Source organism: Salvelinus namaycush, chromosome 33 (assembly GCF_016432855.1).
Source record: "Salvelinus namaycush isolate Seneca chromosome 33, SaNama_1.0, whole genome shotgun sequence".
NCBI lineage: Eukaryota > Metazoa > Chordata > Actinopteri > Salmoniformes > Salmonidae > Salvelinus > Salvelinus namaycush.
Genome location: NC_052339.1, coordinates 37,041,440 through 37,067,816, shown reverse-complemented (window position 1 = coordinate 37,067,816; position 26,377 = coordinate 37,041,440). Strand labels below are relative to the sequence as shown.

At 42.3% G+C, this 26,377-nt stretch overlaps 1 protein-coding gene across 10 annotated transcripts; it reads left to right on the top strand.

Moving 5' to 3' along the window:
• Window positions 1-4,905: 4,905 nt before the first annotated feature.
• acaa1 (acetyl-CoA acyltransferase 1) lies at window positions 4,906-25,121 on the top strand. Of its 10 annotated transcripts, none has more exons than XR_005473397.1 (13): window positions 4,907-5,240; window positions 8,102-8,195; window positions 8,297-8,354; window positions 9,711-9,790; window positions 9,944-9,986; window positions 10,732-10,830; window positions 12,068-12,148; window positions 18,093-18,283; window positions 18,358-18,537; window positions 19,275-19,330; window positions 22,857-23,002; window positions 23,134-23,757; window positions 23,974-25,121. XR_005473397.1 is itself a non-coding variant. In XM_038973333.1 (12 exons), exons 1-12 carry the CDS (start codon window positions 5,064-5,066, stop codon window positions 23,207-23,209), a joined length of 1,281 nt encoding a protein of 426 aa, XP_038829261.1. In that variant the 5' UTR covers window positions 4,907-5,063; the 3' UTR covers window positions 23,210-25,121. The 10 variants fall into 10 exon arrangements, 2 of the variants coding, with proteins under 2 accessions (XP_038829262.1, XP_038829261.1); XR_005473396.1 differs by having other exon boundaries at window positions 23,134-23,940; window positions 24,046-25,121; XR_005473393.1 differs by having other exon boundaries at window positions 23,134-23,940.
• The last annotated feature ends 1,256 nt before the right edge of the window (window positions 25,122-26,377 follow it).

The window sequence follows — 26,377 nt, the reverse complement described above, 5'->3', positions numbered from 1 at the left end:
AATCCACTGGTGACCACTGAGCGTCCCTCGAAGGCTGCAAAAGAACAGCTGTATTCGAGAGAGAAGTTTCAGTCTCGCTCCCTGCTTCGATCGGCTCCTCTTTCCCACAACATTCAAAGCAGCGAGTCTCCCCTCCGTCTCAACTGGTATTCTGCCAGCAGCACAAATGATAACGTCACGTTGTATGCTAATGAGGAAACCTATTGAGTAATTCCAATTAGATATGTTTTATTTATTTAAAACAGTAGTGTAAAGTACTTGTAAAATACTTTAAAGTACTACTTAAGTAATTTTGTGGGGTATCTGTACCTTACTATTGATATGTTTTGTGTTTACTCCACTACATTCCTAAAGGAAATAATGTACTTTTTACTCCATACATTTTCCCTGACACACAAAAGTAATCATTACATTTTGAATGCTTAGCAGCACAGGAAAATGGTCCAATTCACACACCTATCAAGAGAACATCCCTGGTCATCACTACCGCCTCTGATCTGGAGGACTCACTAAACAGAGAACATCCCTGCTCATCCCTACTGCCTCTGATCTGGAGGACTCACTAAACAGAGAACATCCCTGGTCATCCCTACTGTCTCTGATCTGGAGGACTCACTAAACAGAGAACATCCCTGGTCATCCCTACTGCCTCTGATCTGGAGGACTCACTAAACAGAGAACATCCCTGGTCATCCCTACTGCCTCTGATCTGGAGGACTCACTAAACAGAGAACATCCCTGGTCATCCCTACTGCCTCTGATCTGGAGGACTCACTAAACAGAGAACATCCCTGGTCATCCCTACTGCCTCTGATCTGGAGGACTCACTAAACAGAGAACATCCCTGGTCATCCCTGCTGCCTCTGATCTGGAGGACTCACTAAACAGAGAACATCCCTGGTCATCCCTACTGCCTCTGATCTGGAGGACTCACTAAACAGAGAACATCCCTGGTCATCCCCACTGCCTCTGATCTGGAGGACTCACTAAACAGAGAACATCCCTGGTCATCCCCACTGCCTCTGATCTGGAGGACTCACTAAACAGAGAACATCCCTGGTCATCTCTACTGCCTCTGATCTGGAGGACTCACTAAACAGAGAACATCCCTGGTCATCCCCACTGCCTCTGAACTGGAGGACTCACTAAACAGAGAACATCCCTGGTCATCCCTACTGCCTCTGATCTGGAGGACTCACTAAACAGAGAACATCCCTGGTCATCCCTACTGCCTCTGATCTGGAGGACTCACTAAACAGAGAACATCCCTGGTCATCCCCACTGCCTCTGATCTGGAGGACTCACTAAACAGAAAACATCCCTGGTCCTCCCCACTGCCTCTGATCTGGAGGACTCACTAAACAGAGAACATCCCTGGTCATCCCTACTGCCTCTGAACTGGAGGACTCACTAAACAGAGAACATCCCTGGTCATCCCTACTGCCTCTGATCTGGAGGACTCACTAAACAGAGAACATCCCTGGTCATCCCTACTGCCTCTGATCTGGAGGACTCACTAAACACAAAGGCTTCGTTTGTAAATTATGTCTGAGTGTTGGAGAGTGCTCCTGGCTATCTTTAAATTTAAAAAAACAAGAAAATTGTGCCACCTGGTTTGCTTAATATAAGGAATTTGAAATGATTTATACTTTTAATTTTGATACTTTAGTTAATTCATTTTTATTTAAAACCAAATACTTTTACTCAAGTAATATTTTACTGGGTGACTTTTTTCATTTTCTATTAAAAAGTATCTTTACTTTTACTCAAGTATGACAATTGGGTACTTTTTCCACTACTGTATTTAAATATAGCCTTCAACATACCAGTATTTGTGTAAACTTTCAGAAGAAATAATGGAATTAATAATACAATATAAAAAAAGAAATGACCCATTTATTTTTTCAAAGGTGGTAGGTAGCAAGTTTCAAGTTTTAATGTCATGTGCATAAGTACAGTGAAATGGCTTCCTTGAAGCTCTAAACCCAGTAGTCAATATCAATGTAGCACTAAAGATAACAAGGTAGAACAAACACACAAGAAAGGAAGAAGCTACTGTACAGTTTATACAGGGTCAGTACCATATTAACACTGTACAGGGATACTGGAGTGATGGAGGTAGATATGTATAGGGGTAAGGTGACTATATACAGGGTCAGTACCATATTAACACTGTACAGGGATACTGGAGTGATGGAGGTAGATATGTATAGGGGTAAGGTGACTATATACAGGGTCAGTACCATATTAACAATGTACAGGGATACTGGAGTGATGGAGGTAGATATGTATAGGGGTAAGGTGACTATATACAGGGTCAGTACCATATTAACACTGTACAGGGATACTGGAGTGATGGAGGTAGATATGTAGAGGGGTAAGGTGACTATATACAGGGTCAGTACCATATTAACACTGTACAGGGATACTGGAGTGATGGAGGTAGATATGTATAGGGGTAAGGTGACTATATACAGGGTCAGTACCATATTAACAATGTACAGGGATACTGGAGTGATGGAGGTAGATATGTATAGGGGTAAGGTGACTATATACAGGGTCAGTACCATATTAACACTGTACAGGGATACTGGAGTGATGGAGGTAGATATGTATAGGGGGAAGGTGACTATATACAGGGTCAGTACCATATTAACACTGTACAGGGATACTGGAGTGATGGAGGTAGATATGTATAGGGGGAAGGTGACTATATACAGGGTCAGTACCATATTAACAATGTACAGGGATACTGGAGTGATGGAGGTAGATATGTATAGGGGTAAGGTGACTATATACAGGGTCAGTACCATATTAACAATGTACAGGGATACTGGAGTGATGGAGGTAGATATGTATAGGGGTAAGGTGACTATATACAGGGTCAGTACCATATTAACACTGTACAGGGATACTGGAGTGATGGAGGTAGATATGTATAGGGGGAAGGTGACTATATACAGGGTCAGTACCATATTAACACTGTACAGGGATACTGGAGTGATGGAGGTAGATATGTATAGGGGTAAGGTGACTATATACAGGGTCAGTACCATATTAACAATGTGCAGGGATACTGGAGTGATGGAGGTAGATATGTATAGTGATGGAGGTAGATATGTATAGGGGTAAGGTGACTAGGCGTCAGGATATTTGATAAACAGAGTAGCAGCAGTGTATGTGATGATTATATATGATTGTGTGTAGAGTCAGTGTAAATGTGCAACAGGTAGCCTAGTGGTTAGAGCGTTAGGCCAATAACCAAAAGGTTGCTGGATCAAATCCCCGAGCTGACAAGGTAAACCTCTGTCGTTCTGAACAAGTTAACCCACTGTTCCCCAGTAGGCCGTCAGTGTAAATGAGAATTTGTTCTTAACTGACTTGCCTAGTTTGATAAAGGTTCACTGTAAAAAGTGTGTAGAGTCCTGTGAGTGTGTATAGAGACAGTGCAAAAATGTCAATAAAACAAGGACCAACTCAGTCTGTGTTGCCATTCTGTTAGCTTAGCCTGCTGCACCTGAGTGGTCTAAGGCACTGCATCTCAGTGCTAGAGGTGTCACTACAGGCCCTGGTTTGATTCCAGGCTGTATCACAACCGGCTGTGATTGGGCGGCGCACAATTGTCCGGGGTAGGTTGTCTTTGTAAATAAGAGTTTGACTCGCCTACTAAGGATAAATGAAAAAGCTATTTATCAGTCTTATGTCTTGGGGACAGAAACTGTTCAGGACCCTGTTTGTGTCAGACTTGATGCACCGGTGCTGTGCAGAAGCAGAGAGAACAGTCTATGGCTGGAGTCTTTAACAATTTTCTGGGCCTTCACAACGTGAAAAACAGTTGTGCTGCACGAGTGCTAAAACATGGATATTTCCCAAGTTTAGCATGCATGTCTTTGCAGGGGGGGGGGGACTCTTATTAGGATAATTAAAAAATCATCAATCATGCTGGCAGCATAATATCCTGCTGCCAGCAGAACGGTAATAGAGTCCCCGCAGAGCACTGGTTCTGATGTCTGTAAGAACGTGAGCATCAAAAAATGATGACACTTTGAGGACTGGCTCCACACACTGCTATCTGCTGCCCCCCGGTGGATACGTGGGACCCCAGTCAGAGTAGAGACACAAACGTTTGAATTAAAGTTTAGATGTTTGTTTTTGTTTTTACCTTTATTTAACTAGGCAAGTCAGTTAAGAACAAATTCTTATTTACAATGACGGCCTAGAAACAGTGGCTTAACTGCCTTATTCAGGGGCAGAACGACAGATGTCTTACCTTGTAAGATCAGGGATTCGATCCAGCAACCTGCCGCCCCTTATTTGATATGCTAGACATTATTGGACATGCGCATTTACATTTGGGACTGACGCTGTTTATTAAGTTTACTGAGCACTCCAGTCCTTCCCCAGAAGTATAATGCAAACGGTACCAGACCCATCTATTTCGTCCCTCCATATTTGCCGTAGCTTATCGTAACAAGGAAATATGCCAAAGTTCATGGTCGTCACTAGTTACCACAACCGCAAAGCCCTAAACCCCCCTATTTTTTTTAAATGCATCTTAAAGTTTAACTTTATACCTAACTTTAACCACCGTGCTAACCTTATGCCTAATCCTAATCTCAATGAGACCAAAAAGCACATTTCTGTTTTCATTAATTTTTACGATATAGCCTATTTCGACTTTGTGGCTGTAATAACTAGTGGAAACCAAAGTTCAATGGCTGGATCATTGGCCGTGTTCGAGAGCATCAACACCGTGATGTTTCATAGGAACGTTGTAAATGACTGACTGATCTACAAATAACATTGACAAGTAATTTATGATGCAAGGTGACTTGTAGATCACTCAGCTTCGACTTGCCTTTAAAGTCGGCTGAAATGTCGAACGCTCCCAGTGTTGCAAGAGGCGAACTCTAGCCACACGATACACTGTAACAAACTCACCATTCCTGCGTAGACGCTTGCGAATAGACAGTGTCTGTGCATTGCACGGGCTTGATTGTGGTTGTATATCTGTGGATAGTTTAGCTTCAAGTATCAGTTTACTTACTTACTTTAACACCACAATGCACAGAGTAAAGGTCGTTTTTGGTCATTTATCGCCACCGAACACGTTCAAATCCCACAGTGATCATATTGTCTCCGGGGTAGAATGTAGTGCTTTATCCGCCAGTCCAGATGATATAGTGGTGGTCCACGGGCTGAGGACTGCTTTCGGCAAGGCTAAAAGAGGATCTTTCAAGGTAAGGAGGACTAACGTCGCGTTTCAAAACAAATAGGAAAAAGCTCAGACTGGGAAAAATCGATTTGAATGGTGCTTCTACACCTGCATTGCTTGCTGTTTGGGGTTTTAGGCTGGGTTTCTATACAGCACTTTGAGATATCAGCTGATGTAAGAAGGGCTTTATAAATACATTTGATTTGATCCAACTCGGAATTCCACATCCGGAACGCGTTTCTCTTTCTAGAGCTCCGACTTCCCGAGCTGAAGATCACTGACGTCATGATTTGACCTCGTATTTTCCCGAGTTCCCAGTTGTTTTGAACGCGGCAATAGCCCTTGATCATGACTCCATTACATTAGACATGCAGTACCTTCAGAAAGTATTCATACTCCTGACTTATTCCACATGTTGTTGTGTTTAAAGCCTGAATTCAAAATGGATAAAAAAATAAAGATCTCATCCACACACAATACACAAAACATCCACACACAATACCCTATAACAGCAGAAATACAGGAGTATTTCCAAAATCCTTTAAAAAACATAAACATTCATATATATATATATAATTAATATGTACATTAATATATATATTCGTATTCAGGACATAAAGTTCATTTCTTTGCCCCATTTTTTGCAGTATTACTTTAGTGCCTTGTTGCAAACAGGATGCATGTTTTGGAATATTTGTTATTCTGTCTTTTCACTCTGTCATTTAGGTTAGTATTGTGGAGTAACTGCAATGTTGTTGATCCATTCTCAGTTTTCTTTGGCAATTTTTCCGGGGCCTTCCTCTGACACCGCCTGATAGCGATCTTGGATGTAAGGGAGCTTGGCCCCAGTGATATACTGGGCTGTCCGCACCACCCTCTAGCGCTTTGCCATACCAAACGGTGAATCCGCCAGTCAAGATGATTTCTGGTACACCTGTAAAACTTTGACGGTCCGAGGGCACATGCCAAATCTTTTCAGCCTTCTGCGGGGGAAGAGGCACTGTCGTACCCTCTTAACATGGTCCACACACCCGCACAGTCGTTAAGTCCTTAGTGTTGCTTATCCTTATGCTGCTTCAATGTATCCCATATCAGCTTAAAAATGTTTTGGTCACAGAGAAAAAGCACATCTCTCAACTGTTTTTACCAACAACCTGGAATCACTAGTTATTACTTATAAACAAAAATACTAAATATAAACGCAATATGTAAAGTGTTGGTCCAATGTTTCATGAGCTGAAATAAAAGATCCCAGAAATGTTCCATACGCACAAGAAGCTGATTTCTCTCTAATTTTGTGCACAAATTTGTTTACATCCCTGTTAGTGAGCATTTCTCCTTTGCCAAGATAACATATCCACTTGGCAGGTGTGACATATGTGTGACATATGAAGAAGGCACTGAATAATCTCAGCGATTGTTCAAATAATAAACCAAACAACATTGTAGCCTTATTATACTGAACAAAAATATAAACGCAACAATTTCAACCATTTTACTGAGGTACAGTTCATATAAGGAAAAGTAAATTGAAGTAAATTTATTTAGGCACTAAACTATGGATTTCATATGACTGGGAATACAAAATAAAGTAGAGGCTTGGATCAGAAAACCAGTCAGTATCTGGTGTAACCACCGTTTGCCTCATGCAACGTGTCACATCACCTTTTCATGATCAGGCTGTTGATTGTGGCCTGTGGAATGTTGTCCCCCTCTTCAATGGCTGCGCGAAGTTGCGGGACCTGGAACATGCTGTCGTACACGTCGATCCAGAGCATCCCGAACATGCTCAATGGGTGGCATGCCTGGTGAGTGTGCAGGCCATCGAAGAACTGGGACATTTTCAGCTTCCAGATATTGTATACAGATCCTTGCGACATGGGGCCGTGCATTATCATGCTGAAACATGAGGTGGTGGCGGCGGATGAATGTAACGGCAATGGGCCTCAGGATCTCGTTTATACGGTATCTCTGTGCATTCAAATTGCCATTGTTAAAATGCAATTGTGTTCGTTTATACCTACTCATACCATAACGCCGCCGCCACCATGAGGCACTCTGTTGACATCCGTAAACGGCTCGCCCACACAACGCCAGACACGTGGACTGTGGTTGTGAGGCCCGGTTGGGCGTACTGCCAAATTCTCGAAAACTACGTTGGATGCGGCTCATGGTAGAGAAATGAACATTACAATTCTATGGCAACAGATCTGGTGGACATTCCTGCGGTCAGCATGCCAATTTCCCGCTCCCTCAAAACTTGACATCTGTGGCATTGTGTTGTGATAAAACGGCACATTTTAGTGTGACCTTTTATTGTCCCCAGCACAAGGCGATCGGACAAAAACCTAACCACTTCAATGACTAATTTATCTGAACGGGGGAAAAAACCACCACCAAATTCACTGAGAATACAAACAGTATGTTGAACAAACAATGCTCCACGTCCCAGCTTTATAGTACTGGTCAAACATGGAGAACTGACACTGTACTGGCTGTTGGGGTTAATGTGGGGTTTGGAGGGTCCATTGGTGGCTTCTGACCATGTTTTAATCATTGTTAAGGGATTTGGTCCAAATCAGACTTTAGCTACTATAGTTATTGAATATTACATGAATCCTATAAACAATTTGGGTGCAATCGATTAGCTTAATTTCTCAAAGTGTAATCTTTCAACAAAATAATGTTTCAGACATGCTAATCGTATCTGTTTCTAACTACAGAAACTATTTGAGAACAATCTGAGATGGTTGGTGTCAAATCCTCTTCTGCTTTGTGAGGTGGAATGACCCATGTGTAACTCAATGTTCTGTCTGTCTGTCTGCCTGTGTCTGTCTGTCTGTCTGTCTGTCTGTCTGTCTGTCTGTCTGTCTGTCTGTCTGTCAGGACACCACTCCAGACGAGCTGCTGAGTTGTGTGATGACAGCGGTCCTGGTAGATGTGGGACTGTCGCCTGAGAGACTAGGGGACATCTGTGTGGGTGAGTAATCAATGGCTACCTACCCCATAGAAGACCTATGATAAGGGTTTGTAAGTCATGTTTAATGTATACTTTATCAGTAATGTTTTTCTGCCCTCTAGGTAATGTTCTGCAGCCTGGGGCAGGTGCTCTCATGGCCAGAGTGGCTCACTTCCTCAGGTGAGTCTGCCTTATCAAATCAAAATCAAATCAAATCAAATTTTATTTGTCACATACACATGGTTAGCAGATGTTAATGCGAGTGTAGCGAAATGCTTGTGCTTCTAGTTCCGACAATGCAGTAATAACCAACGAGTAATCTAACCTAACAATTCCACAACTACTACCTTATACACACAAGTGTAAAGGGATAAAGAATATGTACATAAAGATATATGAATGAGTGATGGTACAGAACGGCATAGGCAAGATGCAGTAGATGGTATAGAGTACAGTATATACATATACATATGAGATGAGTAATGTAGGGTATGTAAACATTATATTAAGTGGCATTGTTTAAAGTGGCTAGTGGTACATTTTTACATAATTTCCATCAATTCCCATTATTAAAGTGGCTGGAGTTGAGTCAGTATGTTGGCAGCGGCCGCTAAATGTTAGTGATGGCTGTTTAACAGTCTGATGGCCTTGAGATAGAAGCTGTTTTTCAGTCTCTCGGTCCCAGCTTTGATGCACGTGTACTGACCTCGCCTTCTGGATGATAGCGGGGTGAACAGGCAGTGGCTCGGGTGGTTGTTGTCCTTGATGATCTTTATGGCCTTCCTGTGACATCGGGTGGTGTAGGTGTCCTGGAGGGCAGGTAGTTTGCCCCCGGTGATGCGTTGTGCAGATCTCACCACCCTCTGGAGAGCCTTACGGTTGTGGGCGGAGCAGTTGCCGTACCAGGCGGTGATTCAGCCCGACAGGATGCTCTCGATTGTGCATCTGTAGAAGTTTGTGAGTGCCTTTGGTGACAAGCCGAATTTCTTCAGCCTCCTGAGGTTGAAGAGGCGCTGCTGCGCCTTCTTCACAACGCTGTCTGTGTGGGTGGACCAATTCAGTTTGTCCGTGATGTGTACACCGAGGAACTTAAAACTTTCCACCTTCTCCACTACTGACCTGTCGATGTGGATAGGGGGGTGCTCCCTCTGCTGTTTCCTGAAGTCCACAATCATCTCCTTTGTTTTGTTGACGTTGAGTGTGAGGTTATTTTCCTGACACCACACTCCGAGGGCCCTCACCTCCTCCCTGTAGGCCGTCTCGTCGTTGTTGGTAATCAAGCCTAACACTGGAGTGTCGTCCGCAAACTTGATGATTGAGTTGGAGGCGTGCATGGCCACGCAGTCGTGGGTGAACAGGGAGTACAGGAGAGGGCTCAGAACGCACCCTTGTGGGGCCCCAGTGTTGAGGATCAGCGGGGTGGAGATGTTGTTACCTACCCTCACCACCTGGGGGCGGCCCTTACTGTTAGATATGACGCACAGGTAAATAGAATGGCACTGAATGGTTTTAACCAGGAATGTATGTCTTTCCTAGTGAGTTCCCAGAGACTGTCCCTGTCTACACCGTCAACAGGATGTGTTCCTCTGGACTACAGGCTCTGTTCAACATCGCAGGTAATAATCCCACATATTAGTGTTAGTGTGTAGGCCTATGTAACTAGATGAACTCTTCAGCCCTCATTTATGGCTACAAACTCCATCTTTAGGAACTATCACACCACCATGATAGAGTTGATTTAGTTAACATGTGTTCTCTCTATGTTCCAGGAGCCATCAGGAGTGGGTCATATGATATGGGTCTGGCCTGTGGGTTAGTATAGTCTCCTGTTTTAACCTTGTATGCCTGAAGAATGGATCCTATTTCACTCTTAATATAAAGTCCAGGTTCCTGAACAGTATAGAAGTTGAACCTATAACCTGCCGACCCAGTCCAGGTTCCTAAACAGTATAGAAGTTGAACCTTATAACCTGCCGACCCAGTCCAGGTTCCTGAACAGTATAGAAGTTGAACCTATAACCTGCCGACCCAGTCCAGGTTCCTAAACAGTATAGAAGTTGAACCTTATAACCTGCCGACACAGTCCAGGTTCCTAAACAGTATAGAAGTTGAACCTATAACCTGCCGACCCAGTCCAGGTTCCTGAACAGTATAGAAGTTGAACCTATAACCTGCCGAAACAGTCCAGGTTCCTAAACAGTATAGAAGTTGAACCTATAACCTGCCGAAACAGTCCAGGTTCCTAAACAGTATAGAAGTTGAACCTTATAACCTGCCGACCCAGTCCAGGTTCCTAAACAGTATACAAGTTGAACCTTATAACCTGCCGACCCAGTCCAGGTTCCTGAACAGTATAGAAGTTGAACCTATAACCTGCCGACACAGTCCAGGTTCCTGAACAGTATAGAAGTTGAACCTATAACCAAAACAGTATAGAAGTTGAACCTATAACCTGCCGACACAGTCTAGGTTCCTAAACAGTATAGAAGTTGAACCTATAACCTGCCGAAACAGTCCAGGTTCCTGAATGGCTACTGTTATTTTGGCTTGTCTCCAGAGTGGAAAGCATGTCTCTGCGGGACGCTGGGGAACCAGGCGATGTGAGCTCCAGACTTATGGACTACGAGAAGGCTAGAGACTGTGTCATACCTATGGGGTAAGGTTGTGCATAACCATTTATATGAATTATGGCTAGGCTATATGATGCTATATGAATTATGGCTAGGCTATATGATGCTATATGAATTATGGCGAGGCTATATGATGCTATGTGAATTATGGCTAGGCTATATGATGCTATGTGAATTATGGCTAGGCTATATGATGCTATGTGAATTATGGCTAGGCTATATGATGCTATATGAATTATGGCTAGGCTATATGATGCTATATGAATTATGGCTAGGCTATATGATGCTATATGCATTATGGCTAGGCTATATGATGCTATATGTATTATGGCTAGGCTATATGATGCCATATGAATTATGGCTAGGCTATATGATGCTATGTGAATTATGGCTAGGCTATATGATGCTATATGAATTATGGCTAGGCTATATGATGCTATATGAATTATGGCTAGGCTATATGATGCTATGTGAATTATGGCTAGGCTATATGATGCTATGTGAATTATGGCTAGGCTATATGATGCTATATGAATTATGGCTAGGCTATATGATGCTATATGAATTATGGCTAGGCTATATGATGCTATGTGAATTATGGCTAGGCTATATGAATTATGGCTAGGCTATATGATGCTATGTGAATTATGGCTAGGCTATATGATGCTATGTGAATTATGGCTAGGCTATATGATGCTATGTGAATTATGGCTAGGCTATATGATGCCATATGATTTACATCTGCAAATGTAGCGGCAATGTGGCAATGACAAAGGCTGATTAGAACGTTTCACAGAGAACTTGAAATGGAGGTTGGGTATTGCACGTTTGCAACAACGTATCCAGTTAATGCTAGCTCAGTGTGTTATTCCCCTGTTCCTCTGAACACAGTACATTATCAGCAGTTAGAATACAGAATATTCCCCTGTTCCTCTGAACACAGTACATTATCAGCAGTTAGAATACAGAATATTCCCCTGTTCCTCTGAACACAGTACATTATCAGCAGTTCGTTTTCTGACCTTAGCCCCATGCAGCATTTATTCTGACTCAGATTAGTCTCACAGTGGTAACCATAGTAACAGGGGTAGTGGTTGTGATCGGTCACTGCTCTCTGTACCACATGGTACTACTACTACTGGGAATATCAATTGAGCACCTCTCTGTGGGACTGACTGCAGTGGTGTCATGTTGTCTGTGTTGATAATGTGCCCGGGCTGCGGTGTGTGTCACCATATAATAATCTGTGTGTTTCGGCGGCAGCATCACCTCAGAGAATGTGGCAGAGCGGTTCGGTGTCTCCAGAGAGAAGCAGGATGCATTTGCCTTCAGCTCTCAGCAGAAGTAAGAGAATTATGTCATAATATTACCATGGAGCTGTTATCCTCTGATATAATATTACCATGGAGCTGGTATCCACTCTGATATAATATTACCATGGAGCTGTTATCCACTGATATAATATTACCATGGAGCTGTTATCCACTCTGATATAATATTACCATGGAGCTGTTATCCACTCTGATATAATATTACCATGGAGCTGTTATCCACTGATATAATATTACCATGGAGCTGTTATCCACTGATATAATATTACCATGGAGCTGTTATCCACTCTGATATAATATTACCATGGAGCTGTTATCCACTGATATAATATTACCATGGAGCTGTTATCCCCTGATATAATATTACCATGGAGCTGTTATCCACTCTGATATAATATTACCATGGAGCTGTTATCCACTGATATAATATTACCATGGAGCTGTTATCCACTCTGATATAATATTACCATGGAGCTGTTATCCACTGATATAATATTACCATGGAGCTGTTATCTACTGATATAATATTACCATGGAGCTGTTATCCACTGATATAATATTACCATGGAGCTGTTATCCACTCTGATATAATATTACCATGGAGCTGTTATCCACTGATATAATATTACCATGGAGCTGTTATCTACTGATATAATATTACCATGGAGCTGTTATCCACTGATATAATATTACCATGGAGCTGTTATCCACTCTGATATAATATTACCATGGAGCTGTTATCCACTGATATAATATTACCATGGAGCTGTTATCTACTGATATAATATTACCATGGAGCTGTTATCCACTCTGATATAATATTACCATGGAGCTGTTATCCACTCTGATATAATATTACCATGGAGCTGTTATCCACTCTGATATAATATTACCATGGAGCTGTTATCCACTCTGATATAATATTACCATGGAGCTGTTATCCACTCTGATATAATATTACCATGGAGCTGTTATCCACTCTGATATAATATTACCATGGAGCTGTTATCCACTGATATAATATTACCATGGAGCTGTTATCCACTGATATAATATTACCATGGAGCTGTTATCCACTCTGTTATAATATTACCATGGAGCTGTTATCCACTCTGATATAATATTACCATGGAGCTGTTATCCACTCTGATATAATATTACCATGGAGCTGTTATCCACTCTGATATAATATTACCATGGAGCTGTTATCCACTCTGATATAATATTACCATGGAGCTGTTATCCACTCTGATATAATATTACCATGGAGCTGTTATCCACTCTGATATAATATTACCATGGAGCTGTTATCCACTGATATAATATTACCATGGAGCTGTTATCCACTGATATAATATTACCATGGAGCTGTTATCCACTCTGATATAATATTACCATGGAGCTGTTATCCACTCTGATATAATATTACCATGGAGCTGTTATCCACTCTGATATAATATTACCATGGAGCTGTTATCCACTCTGATATAATATTACCATGGAGCTGTTATCCACTCTGATATAATATTACCATGGAGCTGTTATCCACTCTGATATAATATTACCATGGAGCTGTTATCTACTGATATAATATTACCATGGAGCTGTTATCCACTCTGATATAATATTACCATGGAGCTGTTATCCACTCTGATATAATATTACCATGGAGCTGTTATCTACTGATATAATATTACCATGGAGCTGTTATCCACTCTGATATAATATTACCATGGAGCTGTTATCCACTCTGATATAATATTACCATGGAGCTGTTATCCACTCTGATATAATATTACCATGGAGCTGTTATCCACTGATATAATATTACCATGGAGCTGTTATCCACTCTGATATAATATTACCATGGAGCTGTTATCCACTGATATAATATTACCATGGAGCTGTTATCCACTGATATAATATTACCATGGAGCTGTTATCTACTGATATAATATTACCATGGAGCTGTTATCCACTCTGATATAATATTACCATGGAGCTGTTATCCACTCTGATATAATATTACCATGGAGCTGTTATCCACTGATATAATATTACCATGGAGCTGTTATCCACTGATATAATATTACCATGGAGCTGTTATCCACTCTGATATAATATTACCATGGAGCTGTTATCCACTCTGATATAATATTACCATGGAGCTGTTATCTACTGATATAATATTACCATGGAGCTGTTATCCACTGATATAATATTACCATGGAGCTGTTATCCACTCTGATATAATATTACCATGGAGCTGTTATCCACTCTGATATAATATTACCATGGAGCTGTTATCCACTCTGATATAATATTACCATGGAGCTGTTATCCACTCTGATATAATATTACCATGGAGCTGTTATCCACTCTGATATAATATTACCATGGAGCTGTTATCCACTGATATAATATTACCATGGAGCTGTTATCCACTCTGATATAATATTACCATGGAGCTGTTATCCACTGATATAATATTACCATGGAGCTGTTATCCACTGATATAATATTACCATGGAGCTGTTATCCACTGATATAATATTACCATGGAGCTGTTATCCACTCTGATATAATATTACCATGGAGCTGTTATCCACTGATATAATATTACCATGGAGCTGTTATCCACTGATATAATATTACCATGGAGCTGTTATCCACTGATATAATATTACCATGGAGCTGTTATCCACTCTGATATAATATTACCATGGAGCTGTTATCCACTCTGATATAATATTACCATGGAGCTGTTATCCACTGATATAATATTACCATGGAGCTGTTATCCACTGATATAATATTACCATGGAGCTGTTATCCACTCTGATATAATATTACCATGGAGCTGTTATCCACTGATATAATATTACCATGGAGCTGTTATCCACTGATATAATATTACCATGGAGCTGTTATCCACTGATATAATATTACCATGGAGCTGTTATCCACTCTGATATAATATTACCATGGAGCTGTTATCCACTCTGATATAATATTACCATGGAGCTGTTATCCACTGATATAATATTACCATGGAGCTGTTATCCACTGATATAATATTACCATGGAGCTGTTATCCACTCTGATATAATATTACCATGGAGCTGTTATCCACTCTGATATAATATTACCATGGAGCTGTTATCCACTCTGATATAATATTACCATGGAGCTGTTATCCACTGATATAATATTACCATGGAGCTGTTATCCACTCTGATATAATATTACCATGGAGCTGTTATCCACTCTGATATAATATTACCATGGAGCTGTTATCCACTCTGATATAATATTACCATGGAGCTGTTATCCACTCTGATATAATATTACCATGGAGCTGTTATCCACTGATATAATATTACCATGGAGCTGTTATCCACTCTGATATAATATTACCATGGAGCTGTTATCCACTCTGATATAATATTACCATGGAGCTGTTATCCACTGATATAATATTACCATGGAGCTGTTATCCACTCTGATATAATATTACCATGGAGCTGTTATCCACTGATATAATATTACCATGGAGCTGTTATCCACTCTGATATAATATTACCATGGAGCTGTTATCCACTGATATAATATTACCATGGAGCTGTTATCCACTGATATAATATTACCATGGAGCTGTTATCCACTGATATAATATTACCATGGAGCTGTTATCCACTGATATAATATTACCATGGAGCTGTTATCTACTGATATAATATTACCATGGAGCTGTTATCCACTCTGATATAATATTACCATGGAGCTGTTATCCACTCTGATATAATATTACCATGGAGCTGTTATCCACTGATATAATATTACCATGGAGCTGTTATCTACTGATATAATATTACCATGGAGCTGTTATCCACTCTGATATAATATTACCATGGAGCTGTTATCCACTCTGATATAATATTACCATGGAGCTGTTATCCACTGATATAATATTACCATGGAGCTGTTATCCACTCTGATATAATATTACCATGGAGCTGTTATCCACTGATATAATATTACCATGGAGCTGTTATCCACTCTGATATAATATTACCATGGAGCTGTTATCCACTGATATAATATTACCATGGAGCTGTTATCCACTGATATAATATTACCATGGAGCTGTTATCCACTGATATAATATTACCATGGAGCTGTTATCCACTGATATAATATTACCATGGAGCTGTTATCCACTCTGATATAATATTACCATGGAGCTGTTATCCACTCTGATATAATATTACCATGGAGCTGTTATCCACTCTGATATAATATTACCATGGAGCTGTTATCCACTCTGATATAATATTACCATGGAGCTGTTATCCACTCTGATATAATATTACCATGGAGCTGTTATCTACTGATATAATATTACCATGGAGCTGTTATCCACTCTGATATAATATTACCATGGAGCTGTTATCCACTCTGATATAATATTACCATGGAGCTGTTATCCACTGATATAATATTACCATGGAGCTGTTATCCACTCTGATATAATATTACCATGGAGCTGTTATCCACTCTGATATAATATTACCATGGAGCTGTTATCCACTCTGATATAATATTACCATGGAGCTGTTATCCACTCTGATATAATATTACCATGGAGCTGTTATCCACTCTGATATAATATTACCATGGAGCTGTTATCCACTCTGATATAATATTACCATGGAGCTGTTATCCACTGATATAATATTACCATGGAGCTGTTATCCACTGATATAATATTACCATGGAGCTGTTATCCACTGATATAATATTACCATGGAGCTGTTATCTACTGATATAATATTACCATGGAGCTGTTATCCACTCTGATATAATATTACCATGGAGCTGTTATCCACTCTGATATAATATTACCATGGAGCTGTTATCCACTCTGATATAATATTACCATGGAGCTGTTATCCACTCTGATATAATATTACCATGGAGCTGTTATCCACTGATATAATATTACCATGGAGCTGTTATCCACTCTGATATAATATTACCATGGAGCTGTTATCCACTATGTTATAATATTACCATGGAGCTGTTATCCACTCTCCAGCAGTAGTTATGGGATTCGTCCCAAATGGCACCCTATAGTGCACTACTTTTGACCACAGCCCTATAGTGCACTACTTTTGACCACAGCCCTATAGTGCACTACTTTTGACCAGAGCCCTATAGTGCACTACTTTTGACCAGAGCCCTCTAGTGCACTACTTTTGACCAGAGCCCTCTAGTGCACTACTTTTGACCACAGCCCTCTAGTGCACTACTTTTGACCAGAGCCCTATAGTGCACTACTTTTGACCAGAGCCCTCTAGTGCACTACTTTTGACCACAGCCCTCTAGTGCACTACTTTTGACCACAGCCCTATAGTGCACTACTTTTGACCACAGCCCTATAGTGCACTACTTTTGACCACAGCCCTATAGTGCACTACTTTTGACCACAGCCCTATAGTGCACTACTTTTGACCAGAGCCCTATAGTGCACTACTTTTGACCACAGCCCTATAGTGCACTACTTTTGACCACAGCCCTATAGTGCACTACTTTTGACCAGGGCCCTGTAGTGCACTACGTTTGACCAGAGCCCTATAGTGCACTACTTTTGACCACAGCCCTATAGTGCACTACTTTTGACCAGGGCCCTGTAGTGCACTACGTTTGACCAGAGCCCTATAGTGCACTACTTTTGACCACAGCCCTATAGTGCACTACTTTTGACCAGGGCCCTGTAGTGCACTACGTTTGACCAGAGCCCTATAGTGCACTACTTTTGACCACAGCCCTATAGTGCACTACTTTTGACCAGGGCCCTGTAGTGCACTACGTTTGACCAGAGCCCTATAGTGCACTAGAGATGTATTCAGTGCCCTGTTCTTCCAGACAGCCTCTAACTCTCAGCCTCCTCCCAGGGCCAGCCAGGCTCAGAAGCAGGGGATATTTGACCAGGAGATCTGCCCAGTAACCACAAAGTTTGTTGACGAGGACGGCTCTGAACGTACGGTTACCGTAACCAAGGACGATGGGATCCGGCCCGGTACCACGCTGGCGGGGCTGACCAAACTCCGAGGGGCTTTCAAACCTGACGGCAGTACCACCGCAGGTGGGGAGATCACACACACACACACACTCCCCATCTCTCTGCCCCAGCTGATGTGGTCCTCTCCCCTGGTCCAGGTAACTCCAGCCAGGTGAGTGACGGTGCAGCAGCGGTGCTGGTGGGCAGGAGGTCCGTGGTGGAGTCCCTGTCTCTGCCAGTCCTGGGGGTGCTGAAGGCCAGTGCTGTGGTGGGGGTACCCCCTGACGTCATGGGTATCGGACCAGCCTATGCCATCCCTGCTGCTCTGAGGCAGGCCGGTGAGTACAGATCACTCCAGGTCTTTAGAGCTTGGATTATGTCCACATGGACGTCTTCTAAATGTTAGTGCACATGACATTTGGTTCTGGGTGGTAGTGGTTCTGGGTGGTAGTGGTTCTGGGTGGTAGCGGTTCTGGGTGGTAGCGGTTCTGTGTGGTTCTGGGTGGTAGTGGTTCTGGGTGGTAGCGGTTCTGGGTGGTAGCGGTTCTGGGTGGTTCTGGGTGGTAGCGGTTCTGGGTGGTTCTGGGTGGTAGCGGTTCTGGGTGGTTCTGGGTGGTAGAGGTTCTGGGTGGTTCTGGGTGGTAGCGGTTCTGGGTGGTAGAGGTTCTGTGTGGTTCTGGGTGGTAGCGGTTCTGGGTGGTAGTGGTTCTGGTAGTGGTTCTGGGTGGTAGAGGTTCTGGGTGGTTCTGGGTGGTAGCGGTTCTGGGTGGTAGAGGTTCTGGGTGGTTCTGGGTGGTAGAGGTTCTGGGTGGTAGCGGTTCTGGGTGGTAGTGGTTCTGGGTGGTAGTGGTTCTGGTAGTGGTTCTGGGTGGTAGAGGTTCTGGGTGGTAGAGGTTCTGGGTGGTAGAGGTTATGGGTGGTAGCAGTTCTGGGTGGTTCTGGGTGGTAGCTGTTCTGGGTGGTAGCGGTTCTGGGTGGTAGCGGCTCTGGGTGGTAGCGGTTCTGGTATGCCGGACACCTTTTGATTTATCTGTTCTGCTAAAAGGGTTTTTAACGAACTCCGTCATCTCCTCAGGTCTGACTGTAGCTGATATTGATGTGTTTGAAATCAACGAGGCGTTCGCCAGCCAGGTGAGTCTCTGTATAGAGTAGTAGTACTTTGGACACAGACTGACAGACACAGACTGACAGACAGACACTGACAGACTGTTCCTCTCTAAGTTTCAAGGGCCTTATTGCTTTTATAATAACGGTTTTCAACCTATTTAAAGGAAGACGAACTACATGTTTTTATAATTTTAATGAGTAAATCATTTTTATTTCATCCTTACACAAGATGATATAGTCTCGGGCAAAAGCCAGTTGTTGGTTCTGAAGTTGCTAACCAACAGGCTGGTCTCTAATTCTATTCTCATGTTTTGATCCAGTCGCTCATTCTATTCATTCCACGTTGCTATGCTAAACAAATCATTGGCATTTAGCTACCTAGCAGAGGTTCAATGATGATGAAAGGAAAGGGGGATACCTGTTATAAATATCGTTCTGTCGTTCTGCCCCTGAACAAGGCAGTTAACCCACTGTTCCCCGGTAGTCCGTCATTGTAAATAAGAATTTGTTCTTAACTGACTTGTCTAGTTAAATGACTATACCTTTATTTCAACAAGGCACACAGACTGAGACCAAGGTCTATTTTACAGCTGGGCCCTGCGTATACATGTTTACACATACAGTTTAGGTACAATGGTTAAGAAATTACACAAGACAAACAAAACGATCACAGATAACACAAAAAAATACAACAGCAGATTGTTACACTTACACATACAGTTGAAGTCGGAAGTTTACATACACTTAGGTTGGAGTCATTAAAACTCGTTTTTCAACCACTCCAACATTGGAGTGGCCATCACAAAGCCCTGACCTCAATCCTATAGAAACGTTGTTTTACCTTTGTTTCTATTGCCATTGCTTAGGATATATCCATTAATCAGGGATGCAAACTAGTAACCTTTAGGTGAAATTCAGCGTTTTTAATCCAAAATAGATGACCTACGTGATTTGTGTACATCTGATCAAGTTATAATGCATTAATTGCTTACTGGACCCTGGCAATCTGTGTGAAATGTTAACTAGCTAAAGAACTAACCACTATATGTGAACTGATGTTTTCCCTCTACAGTATGTGGTTAATTTTCAGAATGAGAGAATTAGGTGAAAATGAGGCGCTGGGCCTGGTTTAAGATGGATGCCTCTATAGAGGTGACAGGAACAAACAAGTGTAGCGGAAGCTGGGCCTGGTTTAAGATGGATGCCTCTATAGAGGTGACAGGAACAAACAAGTGTAGCGGAAGCTGGGCCTGGTTTAAGATGGATGCCTCTATAGAGGTGACAGGAACAAACAAGTGTAGCGGAAGCTGGGCCTGGTTTAAACTGGATGCCTCTATAGAGGTGACAGGAACAAACAAGTGTAGCGGAAGCTGGGCCTGGTTTAAGATGGATGCCTCTATAGAGGTGACAGGAACAAACAAGTGTAGCGGAAGCTGGGCCTGGTTTAAGATGGATGCCTCTATAGAGGTGACAGGAACAAACAAGTGTAGCGGAAGCTGGGCCTGGTTTAAGATGGATGCCTCTATAGAGGTGACAGGAACAAACAAGTGTAGCGGAAGCTGGGCCTGGTTTAAACTGGATGCCTCTATAGAGGTGACAGGAACAAACAAGTGTAGCGGAAGCTGGGCCTGGTTTAAACTGGATGCCTCTATAGAGGTGACAGGAACAAACAAGTGTAGCGGAAGCTGGGCCTGGTTTAAGATGGATGCCTCTATAGAGGTGACAGGAACAAACAAGTGTAGCGGAAGCTGGGCCTGGTTTAAACTGGATGCCTCTATAGAGGTGACAGGAACAAACACACACTTTCCCTCTTCTCACTTCTTCGATACAGTGGCTAAAAGGGGTATGCCAGGTGTACTCTCTGCCTGAAAGAGATCAATTATGCCAACAAAGGTTTATTTAAAAAAATATATATATAATTAACCTTTATTTAACCAGCCAGTTGAGAACAAGTTCTCATTTACAACTGCGACCTGGCCAACAAAAAACAACAACACAGAGTTACACATGGAGTAAACAAACGTACAGTCGTTAACACAATAGAAAAATCTATACACAGTGTGTTCAAATGAAGTAAGGAGGAAAGGCAATAAATAGGCCAATAGTAACGAAGTAATTACAATTTAGCAAATTAACACTGGAGTGGTAGATGTGCAGATGATGATGTGCAAGTAGAAATACTGGTGTGCAAAAGAGCAAAAAAAGTAAATAAAAACAATATGGGGATGAGGTAGTTGGATGGGATATTTACAGGTGGGCTGTGTACAGCTGCAGCGATCAGTAAGCTGCTCAGAGGGGGGTGTGGAGCTGTTGGCCGGGATTGGGGTAGCCAGGAGGAAAGGATGGCCAGTCGTAAAAAAAATGCTTATTGAAATTCGATTATCGTGGACTTATCAGTGGTGACAGTGTTTCCTAGCCTCAGTGCGGTGGGCAGCTGAGAGGTGGTGCTCTTATTCTCCATGGACTTTACAGTGTCCCAGAACCTTTTGGAGTTAGAGCTACAGGGTGCACATTTCTGTTTGAAAAAGCTAGCCTTTGCTTTCCTAACTGACTGTGTGTATTGGTTCCTGACTTCCCTGAAAAGTTGCATATCGCGGGGACTATTCGATGCTAGTGCAGAACGCCACAGGATGTTTTTGTGCTTGTCGAGGGCAGTCAGGTCTGGAGTGAACCAAGGGCTATATCTATTCCTAGTTCTACATTTTTTGAAAGGGGCATGCTTATTTAAGATGGTGAGGAAATTACTTTTAAAGAACAACCAGGCATCGTCTACTAACAGGATGAGGTGAATATTCTTACAGGATATCCTGGACAGGTCGATTAGAAAGGCCTGCTCGCTGAAGTGTTTTAGGGAGCGTTTGACAGTGATCAGGGGTGGTCGTTTGACCGCGGATGGATGCAGGCAATGAGGCAGTGATCGCTGAGATCCTGATTGAAAACAGCAGAGGTGTATTTGGAGGGCAAGTTGGTTAGGATAATATCTATGAGGGTGCCCATGTTTACGGATTTAGAGTTGTACCTGGTGGGTTCCTTGATAATTTGTGTGAGATTGAGGGCATCTAGTTTAGATTGTAGGACGGCCGGGGTGTTAAGCATATCCCAGTTTAGGTCACCTAGCAGTACCAACTCTGACGATAGGGGGAAATCAATTCACATATGGTGTCCAGGGCACAGCTGGGAGCTGAGGGGGGTCTATAACAGGCGGCAACAGTGAGAGACTTATTTCTGGAGAGATACATTTTTTTAATTAGAAGCTTGAATTGTTTGGGCACAGACCTGGATAGTATGACAGAACTTTGCAGGCTATCTCTACAGTAGATTGCAACTCCTCCCCCTTTGGCAGTTCTATCTTGAAGGAAAATGTTGTAGTTGGAAACCTCTGAATTTTTGGTGGCCTTCCTAAGCCAGGATTCAGACACGGCAAGGACATCAGGGTTGGGGGAGTGTGCTAAAGCAGTGAGTAAAACAAACTTAGGGAGGAGGTAAAGATAAACCCTTGAATGAGTAGGTCTGTCCAAACTTTTGACTGTTTGGACTATGTGTGTCCCAGGCTGTGTATTGCGTGGAGAAGCTGGGGATCCCCATGGAGAAGGTGAACCCTAACGGAGGAGCCATCGCCCTGGGTCACCCTCTGGGCTGCACCGGGGCCCGCCAGGTTGTCACCCTGCTCAACGAACTCAAACGCAGGGGCAGGAGGTAAGGATATGTCTAGTCTCATCAAATCCTCAATCGTATTTCCTCTTGTCCTAGATCTACTATATAGTCTAGAAAGTAGTCTCATCCCCACCCCTAGCCTTGCTTACCATAACCCATGTTGTGTTCCCCAGGGCCTATGGCGTGGTGTCCATGTGTATCGGAACAGGGATGGGAGCTGCAGCAGTGTTTGAGTACCCTGGGCCTTAGAGGGAGCTGATCAATAATAATATTGATGAAGAGCTTACACTGTGATGCTTCTTACACCTTTGACAGAATCCGCCGTTGATTAACTGTTGAGGTGTTCCTGCCCTGACTATTGAGTACTGACAGTTTGTCAGCTGTGTGATTCATCACAGAGTGCATGTATTTACATTCCATATAAATGACGGCACGAGAACTGACTGGTTAATCATTCCATAGATTACTGTATGTTAATTCCTTGCCAAAGTCTGATAAATCTTTTAAGTGCCTTGCATTTCAGGAAAGCAATGCATCATTGTGCTTTGATACACCGCTGTACAAATCAATCTGTAAATATGTGATTTAGTTTGACATTTTCAATGTTAGGGGCTGAAAGGGTGATATGGAATAACATGGGGTAGATTAGTTAGGTGATATGGAATAACATGGGGTAGAATAGTTAGGTGATATGGAATAACATGGGGTAGAATAGTTAGGAGATGGTGATATGGAATAACATGGGGTAGATTAGTTAGGTGATATGGAATAACATGGGGGAGAATAGTTAGGAGATGGTGATATGGAATAACATGGGGTAGAATAGTTAGGAGATGGTGATATGGAATAACATGGGGTAGATTAGTTAGGTGATATGGAATAACATGGGGGAGAATAGTTAGGAGATGGTGATATGGAATAACATGGGGTAGAATAGTTAGGAGATGGTGATATGGAATAACATGGGGTAGATTAGTTAGGTGATATGGAATAACATGGGGTAGAATAGTTAGGTGATATGGAATAACATGGGGTAGAATAGTTAGGAGATGGTGATATGGAATAACATGGGGTAGATTAGTTAGGTGATATGGAATAACATGGGGGAGAATAGTTAGGAGATGGTGATATGGAATAACATGGGGTAGATTAGTTAGGTGATATGGAATAACATGGGGGAGAATAGTTAGGAGATGGTGATATGGAATAACATGGGGTAGAATAGTTAGGAGATGGTGATATGGAATAACATGGGGTAGATTAGTTAGGTGATATGGAATAACATGGGGGAGAATAGTTAGGAGATGGTGATATGGAATAACATGGGGTAGAATAGTTAGGAGATGGTGATATGGAATAACATGGGGTAGATTAGTTAGGTGATATGGAATAACATGGGGTAGAATAGTTAGGTGATATGGAATAACATGGGGTAGAATAGTTAGGAGATGGTGATATGGAATAACATGGGGTAGATTAGTTAGGTGATATGGAATAACATGGGGGAGAATAGTTAGGAGATGGTGATATGGAATAACATGGGGTAGAATAGTTAGGAGATGGTGATATGGAATAACATGGGGTAGAATAGTTAGGTGATGGTAATATGGAATAACATGGGGTAGAATAGTTAGGAGATGGTGATATGGAATAACATGAGGTAGAATAGTTAGGAGATATGGAATAACATGGGGTAGAATAGTTAGAAGGTGATATGGAATAACATGGGGTAGAATAGTTAGGAGATGGTGATATGGAATAACATGGGGTAGATTAGTTAGGAGATGGTGATATGGAATAACATGGGGTAGAATAGTTAGGAGATATGGAATAACATGGGGTAGAATAGTTAGGAGATGGTGATATGGAATAACATGGGGTAGAATAGTTAGGAGATGGTGATATGGAATAACATGGGGTAGAATAGTTAGGAGATATGGAATAACATGGGGTAGATTAGTTAGAAGGTGATATGGAATAACATGAGGTAGAATAGTTAAGCACTATTTGCACGGGACTAGTATTACTAGAGAACGTTGGTTATGTAATTATTACTCTAGAATGTCCATTATCCCAGAGGATGACTGGGATGGGATTAGTTTTTCCAAACTGACCCCTGTAATTCTTACTTTTTTCCAATAAATTCACAGTTATGACAGAAGCCTGGAGTTGTTTTTCTAGGCTTGAAGATATTTCAACATGTCCAGGCAGTAACAGGCTACACTGATAACTTGAGCTTCGTTCCCAAGTTTCAAAACCATCTTTGGTATAATGTCGCCATAATATTTGAATTGAGGAAGTGTGATCATAATCATTAGGATATTTTAGCGGTCCGCCGTAAAATACTTCCTAAATGCCCCCAGCCTTCAGATGGGAGTAAACAGTACATCCTAAATGCCCCCCAGCCTTCAGATGGGAGTAAACAGTACATCCTAAATGCCCCCCAGCCTTCAGATGGGAGTAAACAGTACTTCCTAAATGCCCCCAGCCTTCAGATGGGAGTAAACAGTACATCCTAAATGCCCCCCAGCCTTCAGATGGGAGTAAACAGTACATCCTAAATGCCCCCCAGCCTTCAGATGGGAGTAAACAGTACATCCTAAATGCCCCCAGCCTTCAGATGGGAGTAAACAGTACATCCTAAATGCCCCCCAGCCTTCAGATGGGAGTAAACAGTACATCCTAAATGCCCCCCAGCCTTCAGATGGGAGTAAACAGTACATCCTAAATGCCCCCAGCCTTCAGATGGGAGTAAACAGTACATCCTAAATGCCCCCAGCCTTCAGATGGGAGTAAACAGTACTTCCTAAATGCCCCCCAGCCTTCAGATGGGAGTAAACAGTACATCCTAAATGCCCCCCAGCCTTCAGATGGGAGTAAACAGTACATCCTAAATGCCCCCAGCCTTCAGATGGGAGGTAAACAGTACATCCTAAATGCCCCCAGCCTTCAGATGGGAGGTAAACAGTACATCCTAAATGCCCCCCAGCCTTCAGATGGGAGTAAACAGTACATCCTAAATGCCCCCAGCCTTCAGATGGGAGTAAACAGTACATCCTAAATGCCCCCCAGCCTTCAGATGGGAGTAAACAGTACATCCTAAATGCCCCCCCAGCCTTCAGATGGGAGTAAACAGTACATCCTAAATGCCCCCAGCCTTCAGATGCGAGTAAACAGTACTTCCTAAATTCCCCCCAGCCTTCAGATGCGAGTAAACAGTACTTCCTAAATGCCCCCCAGCCTTCAGATGGGAGTAAACAGTACATCCTAAATGCCCCCCAGCCTTCAGATGGGAGTAAACAGTACATCCTAAATGCCCCCAGCCTTCAGATGGGAGTAAACAGTACATCCTAAATGCCCCCCAGCCTTCAGATGGGAGTAAACAGTACTTCCTAAATGCCCCCCAGCCTTCAGATG